We start from the raw sequence: 9,136 nt of genomic DNA on the forward strand, positions 1-9,136 counted from the left end.
TTAACAAGTTTGCATAAAGTATTAAACGGCTCATTATTATCAAAACAATTAACATTTACAGAAGAACTACGTCTGTTTATGGCCGTTTTCCATCTCGTTATTTTGCTCGTCTTTGTGGTTCTGTGTGGTCATGTTGTGGTTCCCTGTGGTCATTTTGTGGTCATTTTGTGGTTATGTGGTCATTTTGTGGTTCTGTGGTCATGTTGTGGTTCCGTGTGGTCATTTTGCAACTCTCTTTTCATTTTGTGACTCTTCATCCTCCTTTGATTGACATTGCAATAAGAAATGTTCACACTTAACACAGAAGCTAAGGCCTGGACCCAGTAGATCTGTTCAGCGATGATATCAACAAGCCAACTAACGCTCATCTTCTGAGTTCATCATCTTCCATCTAGGTTGTCAACGTTGATAGAAACAGAGGAACATTTGTAATCCCTTGAAGACGCAGCCTGCCAAACGTGCATGTTTTGTACAGACTGGATAGCGAGCCACAGACAATGAAAGGCCCGTCCTCCCCCATCACTCACAAACGGGCACGTCTCCAGGTCCAGAGACTCAGATGTGACGGCGAAGCTTTTCATGAACGCACCATTTCAAATCTCAGGCTTTCGAGAGCACTTCAGCGAGAGCCCGAGAGCAGCACTCGAGCTCAGCTCGGCCCGGGCTTGTTTTGTGTCAACAGCAAAGCTCGCTGGGGTCCAGCTCCTGGATGGGAGACGTAAACAAGCTGAGCACAAAGAGCTCCGACAAGGAGACTCATCCCGAGGAGGGAGCTTCACATTCGGGCTGTTTGCGCCAAACAAATGCATCGAAAACCATCAGCTGACCTGTTCCTACTTCATCAGAATCAGAACCTTTTATGTTTTCACATACAAGGAATTGTTTCATGACTGGTGGTGCGACATATGGGACAAAAACATTAAAACAATCAACACAGTGCAAGAATTTAAACATGTTAAATGTACAGAAGAATATAAAATATGAAATAAAGTGCACAGACTAACAGGTAACAGTAATTTAATTCAGTGTGTTCAGATGATGCAGCCGTCACTCCTTTTAATTCAACTGGGCTGAAGCGATGCCTTAAGATCGATGGACTCATCAAAACACAGCAGATAACTAAGTAATAAATTCGCTAACCGAACTGTTTCTCCACTCTTACCTGTCTTACCTGTCCCTTGTGGGGAAGACTCGATTATTACTCATTTGTAAAAACAGTTAAATCAAAACCTGATCTTGTAAACTACTATTGACGGAAATCGGGAGAAAACATCGACATGTCCTCTGTTTGTTGTTCCTGCTCCTCTTTTTATTTCCTCCATGTTACACCTGTCAGAGGGGGCGGAGTCAATGATGTCACCTGAAGCTGGAGGGGGGGAGGGGGACTGTCTCTCTCTCTCTGTCTCTGTAGGAAAGTTCGCCTGTAAACAACTCGTCTTCCACCGCAAACAAACAAAACACGAGCATGTCGTCTTCCCCGTGAAGAAGAAGGGACTATGCCGGGACGACGGATACAAAGCGCCCTTCTCCAAATATTCCGGATTTGTGGTGGATTTTGAGTCTCGTGCGGGATAGAGAGAGAGAGAGAGAGAGAAAGAGAGAGAGAGAAGCTTCCGCGGAGGGATTTACAAAGAGCACGGAGATGAGAAACGTGATCCTGATGGCGCTTCTGCTGGCTCACCTGCCGACGGGTGAGGCTTTAAAGGCGTTCCAGGAAACACACACTTAGTCCTGAACGTGTCTACTTTATTCACGTCGGCTCCTCTTTTTTTTAAAAAGGAATTTAAGGTGAAGCCACAGTCGAAACTAATAGTGATGTGTACAAGTTAATTATCGACAGGTGTAAATAGGACAAGGCCGACTGACGTCACGTGACTGCACTCTGTAATAGTTGTTCTTAAAAATGTATTCAAAATATAAAGCATCTCAAACGGTCTTGGAACAACAAATGTTGAGGAGGACATTGTTTTTGTCATCAGGGGCTTTAAATACACTTTTATTTTAATTTTATTATCCGTAATCTGGAGCTGAAATAATAGATCAATCGTAGTTTTTGTCTATGATTGATCTATTAAAAAAAAAAAAGTAGTTCGATTAAAACGATTGATATTTAAGTAAATCAATCGTTTTAATACCTGAACAAACTTTTTTAAAGTCGTTTATCAAGCAACAATGTTTGAACATGTTCTTCCAGCCTTCCTGTGCTCTATATCCTCGAAAATCTGCTAAATTACTCATTTTTATTATTTATTAGTCTGCAGATTATTTACAAGATTCATCGATTAATCAATCGTATCACCAATAAATCATCAGAAATAGACGAACGATCATATTCCCAGTGGTGTATGTTTTGATCTTCTGTTTACTATCATGCAAGACAAGGAACATTTATTACTAAACTATTACATCTGATTTTAACTATAAAATAATAATATAAATAGTTTCATATCAATTTCTGTTGAACGATTAAATGTAGATAAACGCTTTAGTTTATGTCAGAATTTTAATCACATATTAACAACATTTATTTTTTTTGGTGTGAAGAAATCTCTCGTTTTGTCTGAAAACCTGAAGTTCAGTTTTCTAAATGTTTACATGTCTGTGTTTTTTGGACAGGATTGTTCATATAATATGTTCCCCGTTTTATTGTGTATTCACCATAAGTAAAAGCATAAAGCCCAAATTAGTTTATTAAAATAGATTTTGCAAGTGGATAACATACACACAGCTGGGTTATGGATGAACACCTGATTAGGAGATGATGTTGTGGCTTCGAGAAGAAAATATTTGTTTACTCAATTAGTTGTAAAAAAAAGAATGAATCAGTGATACTAAACCAGACATTTACTGGCTCCAGCTTTTATTTATTTATATATATATATATATATTAAAGAATTTAAAAGATGTCAACTTAGTCAAATCGTGATACACATTTTGTTTTACACTTTAAAGCATCAAACAATTAAAAAATAACATAACTGTCAGATTAAACTATAATTAAAAAGTAATTGTTAGTTGCAGCCCTAATCTATCTACTGTATATATTTCAAGACATAAATCAAGTGAGAAAAAACTGCGCGCACATGTCGCACACTTAGTTACTGACATACAGAAAGTGTTTTATCTCGAACCGTAACTGGTACTTTTCTCAATTAGCAGAGGTTAATTAATTAAGAGGTTGCCTGTCATCAGCTTGCTTTCTTCAACTCTACATTGCTGATCGTGATTTAAGTGTTATCACTTTCAATAATGGAGTACAATATGTGCACACCTAATGATTTCTGTTTTAACTGTTAACCAGTTTGGTCAGATTCTTATCAATCCAGCGTTCAAGAGCAAAGCTGCAACACAAACACACTTTTCTTTCTCTCTTCAGTGATTTGGATATTGTGTTATCGTGGGTGCTGTTATTTACCACCTCGTCATTATTCTATCAGAGCTGCTGTCCATCCAGGTGATTGTTCCAGAGACGGAGAGGAGCACCACTCTGTTTGCCAATGTGATCCTTCGCTGTGACTACTCCACTTCAGCAAACCCTCAGGATGTGCTGGTCACCTGGAGGTTCAAGTCCTTCTGCAAAGACCCGGTGCTGGAGTACTACTCCACAAGTACTGCCTTGATACTGTTTTTATATACAAGTACTGCCTTGAAACTGTTTTATATACAAGTACTGCCTTGATACTGTTTTTATATACAAGTACTGCCACAAGTACTGCCTTGATACTGTTTTTATATATACAAGTACTGCCTTGATTCTGGCCACATTACATAACGCTGTGCACACAGTTGACGTCAGCTGTCAGTTATTTGAACCTAATTCATATAAGAGATTGTTAATATTTCTAATCTCTACGTCTTTTAAGTGGGCTGCATATATTCGTGTTTTAAAAGCATTTGGGTGACTTTTTTTTTTTTCATTCACCACGCGAGCCAAAATCAGAGTGAATAAACTCTGAAACGAAAAAAACTCAAGAGTTCAGGTTTAATCTCAGAGTTTGTTAAACCTGCTTTCTGAAACGGGGTCCAGATGTTTGGTTGACAGGTTTTTTTCTCACAGCAGACATGTTGTCGCTTCAGGGAAAGCACAGGTGTCACTAATGACACTAATGATGCTCAACGGGGGCGCTCCAGTTGTACAGTAGCAATCAATAATGCTGATTGGTAACAGCTGTGCTTGTCTGTTTCTGTGTGTGAAAGAGATCCTTCTCACAGCCATGCTTGAATGAAAGTGTCCATAATGATATTTGTCTTTTTTTTGCACAGTCATTGACACGTTTTATTTTTTAAATTGAAATGAAAACAGTAGTTGAGTGATGTTGAAGATAATGTCATTAAGCACACACTAACTTTGAAGTAGCAGCAACGCACACAAACAAACATGTGATTTACATTTTATTCGCTTATTGCTGTTAAGTTATTATTCAGCTGTATTAACCAGCTGAAACTGAAAAGCTGATCGTTGTACATTTTTGAATGAATTAGTGCCACAGCGATGATGGTTTGAGTAACATGAGGTAGACCGATCTTGTCAATACATTTTTCCATATTTCGTCGTGTTTTCCTCTGTTCCTTGAAGGCTATCAGGCTTCTCTGCAGCTGGGTCAGGACCCCTCCAACGACTGCCCCGACCGCCAGCGAACAATCCGCACTGTGATCCAGAAGAGGGGCATTAATGAGCCCATCCTGGGGATAGAATACAGTATACGCAAAATTACCATTCAAAACAGTGAGTTTTAATCCCATTGGCAGCCTGAACTGTTGATACAATCTTACACGACTACATTTTAAGGCAGAATTATTATTTAAGATACTTTGGATTGTGAACATACTGTTCACTGAGAACTATTTGTCAATCAGTGCATTCAAATTGCAAATATTTGCTTTTTATTTGAATATTTCTATTTCTATTTGACTGCAGTTCAGAACGATTTAATCACGAGTATCGTGTCTCATTATGAAGTAATGTGATGTTGTCTGTGAACAGAGGCCGACCTGGTCATCAACGAGGTGATGTGGTGGGATAACGGCGTTTACTTCTGCGCCATCGACGCCGCCGGCGACACGTCGGGCGACTCTGATGTCGAAGTCAAACTTATCGTGTACCGTGAGTTTGATCCTCAGTTCGGGGGTCGTGGGTGCTCGACTCGCGGTCACAAGGAGCCTAAAAAAAAAAAAAGACATTTTCTGAGATTAAAAAATCAGTCATCCTGTTTCTGCTCACTCGTTCCAGACTGGCTGACCGTCCTGTTGATCATCATCGGTGCTCTGCTGCTCATCATGCTCCTCTGCATCTGTTGCTGCCAGTGCTGCCCGCAGAAGTGCTGCTGCTACGTCCGCTGCCCGTGTTGCCCGCAGACATGCTGCTGCCCGGAGAAAGGTACAAGAGATGCTTTTTGTTCAGTGCTCTTTGTGAAAAACACATTTTACAGATTATTTGCTCAAGCCTACATGTCAAAATCTGACAAAGAGTCGCACCATTTGACCTCCTCTTTGCATTTCAGCTGTGATGCAGCACAGGATGATACGGGAGGCTCAGAAGGCCATGACTCCTTGGATGAACGGTCAACCCATTTACGCTCCCATCAGCTCCAACGCCTCCTCCCAGGGCGTTCCCATACTGTACTCAGGTGAGGGACACAAAAGACTTCCCCTCAATGGTTTGTGGCATCATTCTTGCTCAGAGCCAAGGGGTGAATCTTTGGTTTCAGTGGTTGGAGGACTCATTGTCCACACTATGTGAACGCTGCTTTTATGTCTATATTTAAACTATTTATATAAAGTAAAACAATTACACAGTATGATTAAACTGTTTTTGGTGCTTTCAATGAACAAAAGATAGAATAGGCCGTATGAACTACAGTATTACGCTAGTATAGCATTATTAAAACCATATTTATTTAATAAGTACAAACAATTATTTTTCATTGATTATTTAGTTTGACCACCTTTTTAAGTGATAAAGATAATGCATACTACTGATTAAGTAACTGTTTTACCTGAAAACCAGATAAGTCATTGGTAAGTAGTTTTTGGAGATCTCCACCAGTTAATTAGGGCCCTAGTATGTTTATATGGATAATGGATCATATGACTACTTTTCTTACTGATAAAGCTGCAGAAGCCGTTACAGTTTGCCGTTACCTTCAGCTCTAGAGCTTTGGTTAACCTTTACCACTCCCATAGCGAAAACAAAGCTCCTGGAACCAACTGTACGCATTTAGTGACTAGCTGGTGACCACAGTGGAGCATTAAGTAGCCATAGAGTCAGATGTTTCCCTCTGCCATTAGATGAAAATGTATAAATGTTGTGTTTACAGCTTGTCTCTGTGTGGCCAAAAGTCAGCTGGTGCAGGTCATGTATGTCACTCTCTCTGTCACTTTTGTTCCAGGCTCGTACTCGGACTACCCCACCAAACAAAACTTTGCTATGGCTCCCATCCAGCATTCACCCATGGCCCTGCAGCATCAGCATCAGCATCCGCATCATTATCCGCATCAGCAACCGCACCCGCATCAGCAACCGCATCAGCATCAGCAACCGCATCAGCATCAGCATCAGCATCAGCAACCGCATCAGCATCAGCATCAGCATCAGCCTCCTCCTCCACGCCATGTGAACGGCAGTGTGAATGGCAGCAGTCATGGCACTGATCAGGTGTTGGACTTCCTGGAAAACCAGGTGAGGGGGCTGGATGTGGGACCCCCTCAAATGGTCCCCCGCGCTCACCAGAATATGCTCCCATTACAGCCTCAGCTGGCTCCTCAAGCAGTTCCCTACACACCAGGGCCCCCGAGTATGTTGTCAGCCCTGGATGAGATGGGGGTGAGAGGGGTAGAAAGAAGGGTGATCACCCTGCCTCCGATAATCCAGCGTGTACCCAGCTTTTCCTCACGCAGGGGGCCCGGTGGTGGAGCCGGAGCCAGAGGTGCTCCCAGAATATCCAGCCAGTCCAGTGGGAGTACAAACCCCCCCGGAGGAGGTGTCCTCCGGGACGGTCGCGGCTATCGCGACGTCTCTCCTCCCAGACGAGGGATCCTGCGCGATTACAGCGATGACTCTGAATGGGAGAACCGGCGAGCCGTAGCGCCGCACAGGAGTTCGAGGAACAAGAGTGGAGGTTCGGCCGGGAGGAGAGGAGGCGGATCCAGACCACGGACTCGTAGTCGCGACGACCTGATGGAGGAGCAACGCGGCAGAGCAGCTCGGAGGGAAAAGAGCTATTCGCCTCCTCAGCGTCGCAAAGGATCCTCCTGGAGCTCAGATGAGGAGGACAGCGGCGGACGGAAAGGAGGTCGAGGGAAGGATTGGCCAGAGAAGCCGCCCAGCTACTTCTCCATTGAGAACCAGCCTGGACGTGGTAATGGTCAGAGGAACTACAACCACCTTTCTGTAAGAGCCAAACACTGATAGCAACTGTAAACCAATTGCTTTCTGTCTCCTGTTGCTCTTTTGTTCTTCATCACTTTTAGCCATCAGTCAAGCACTTTGGTCCAGAGTGACATTTATCACACAGTGACAACTATTCGTTAGGTTGCTGACATTCACGTCCCCATTCGCTAAATTGTAAGAACTTCTATTGTGAGGTCAGGTCAACATTGTCCAATACTTTGCTTTATGACCAAATAAATGCTAAGCTAAAGACATTCCCATCCGCCTCCGTTGTACTTTGTGTTCATTGCTAACATGACAAACTAGCATGGTGGACATGTAAACATTCAGCATGTTAAATTGTCATTGTGAGCACGCTGTTGTTGGCATTTAGCTCAAAACACCACTGATCCCAGACCAGCCTCACAGCGCCGCATTGCTGTCGACTTCAGTCTTTAAGCTTTAGTCCTGACTAATTTCTTTCTTTCATCCCTGTTTTTTTAACTTCTTTGTTATTTTGGTCTTGTGTATATTGAATATTGGTGGAAAAGGTCTTCAGATCCTTTACTTAAGTACTTAAAAGTACATACGTATTATCAGCAAAATGTACTTAAAGTATCAAAATTAAATGTACTCATAATGCAGAAGGGCTCATTTCACAGTGTTAAATATAATAAAAACAGAATATACTTAAATAATATAAAGTATATATATATATATTTTTTATCACTAACAAATACAAGTGAGAGCATTTTAATGTTGTACTATGGTAATGTATGTCAATTTGAGATACTTTGTATACTACTGGGTAGATTAGTAGTATTGTATAGTATGATTTATGTAAAAATGAACCAGTTACTGCTGTTAAGTAAAAGTAGTTTAGTGAAAATAACAATATTTACCTCTGAAATATAGTGGAGTAGAAGTATAATATAACGTACAAGGGGAATACAATGTGAAATAATTGCATACTTTACTCAAGTACAGTAGGTTACTTCAGTAAATGTACTTGTTACATTCCACAAGTGGTATTGAATCATAATACATACTTCTTTAACCTTTTAATCTCTCTCACTTTTCTCTCTTAGGATAGAAGTTCCCGTAGCAGCACCAGCGTCGTCATCTGAAGCATTTCTATCTAGCATTATTTTAATTTTTTTTACTTGTTCCTGAATGTTTCCAGAACGGTGAAAATGAAGACGGACAGGAGGTATTTTCATCTGTTCAATCAAATGTAGTAAAGAGTCTTGAAAATGTACTGCATGGATTTACTTTTACTCTTAATGCACTGAATGTAAGTGCAACGAAAACTATAGTTTATGCATGAAGAAAAGCTGTTTAGTTGAGCCTTTAAGTTGCAGATGTTGTGAAGGCCATGTGTGATTATTGTTTTAGCTGCTTTAAATGGTGTAATCTGTGTCTGGTCGTCATGGTGATGGATAAAAGTTTTTGTGTTTTTTAAGTGAATATTCAACAGCAGAATATTGGATACTGTGATATCTTGTAGGTTATTTAGGTTCATCATTGTGAACAGATATAGTGTGTATTGTTTTTTTTATATTTTATAATTTTTGCATAATTTCTTGTCTTATTTAAAATGTTTTTTTTTTACCTTTCACCCACAAATACATTATTAGACAGCAATAAAAAGTGTGTTTAATGAAGATGGATAGAGTGGGTCGACTTACTGAACTCATTGAATGATCAACACCAACGTATAATTGTAATTTTCATTAATGTATGTTTTAAATTAATCTTTTTACATAC

At 40.6% G+C, this 9,136-nt stretch overlaps 1 protein-coding gene across 1 annotated transcript; it reads left to right on the plus strand.

The window, feature by feature from the left end:
* The first annotated feature begins 1,401 nt into the window (after positions 1–1,401).
* Positions 1,402–9,136, plus strand: LOC117750007 (immunoglobulin-like domain-containing receptor 1). Its single transcript, XM_034560838.1, has 8 exons — positions 1,402–1,691; positions 3,438–3,608; positions 4,577–4,726; positions 4,985–5,104; positions 5,231–5,377; positions 5,502–5,627; positions 6,390–7,390; positions 8,458–9,136. The coding sequence occupies exons 1-8, from the start codon at positions 1,643–1,645 to the stop codon at positions 8,494–8,496; spliced, it is 1,803 nt and encodes a 600-aa protein (XP_034416729.1). The 5' UTR covers positions 1,402–1,642; the 3' UTR covers positions 8,497–9,136.

The sequence above is a fragment of the Cyclopterus lumpus genome, chromosome 21, assembly GCF_009769545.1.
Source record: "Cyclopterus lumpus isolate fCycLum1 chromosome 21, fCycLum1.pri, whole genome shotgun sequence".
In the NCBI taxonomy this organism is placed as follows: domain Eukaryota; kingdom Metazoa; phylum Chordata; class Actinopteri; order Perciformes; family Cyclopteridae; genus Cyclopterus; species Cyclopterus lumpus.

What these genes read in the sequence shown, in the direction of transcription:
- LOC117750007 (XM_034560838.1), top strand. Translation starts at nt 1,643, where the DNA reads ATGAGAAACGTGATCCTGATGGCGCTTCTGCTGGCTCACCTGCCGACG. An exon ending in ATGCTGCTGCCCGGAGAAAG is followed by an intron (nt 5,378 to 5,501) that starts GTACAAGAGATG and finishes TTTGCATTTCAG; the next exon opens with CTGTGATGCAGCACAGGATG. An exon ending in GGAACTACAACCACCTTTCT is followed by an intron (nt 7,391 to 8,457) that starts GTAAGAGCCAAA and finishes TTTCTCTCTTAG; the next exon opens with GATAGAAGTTCCCGTAGCAG.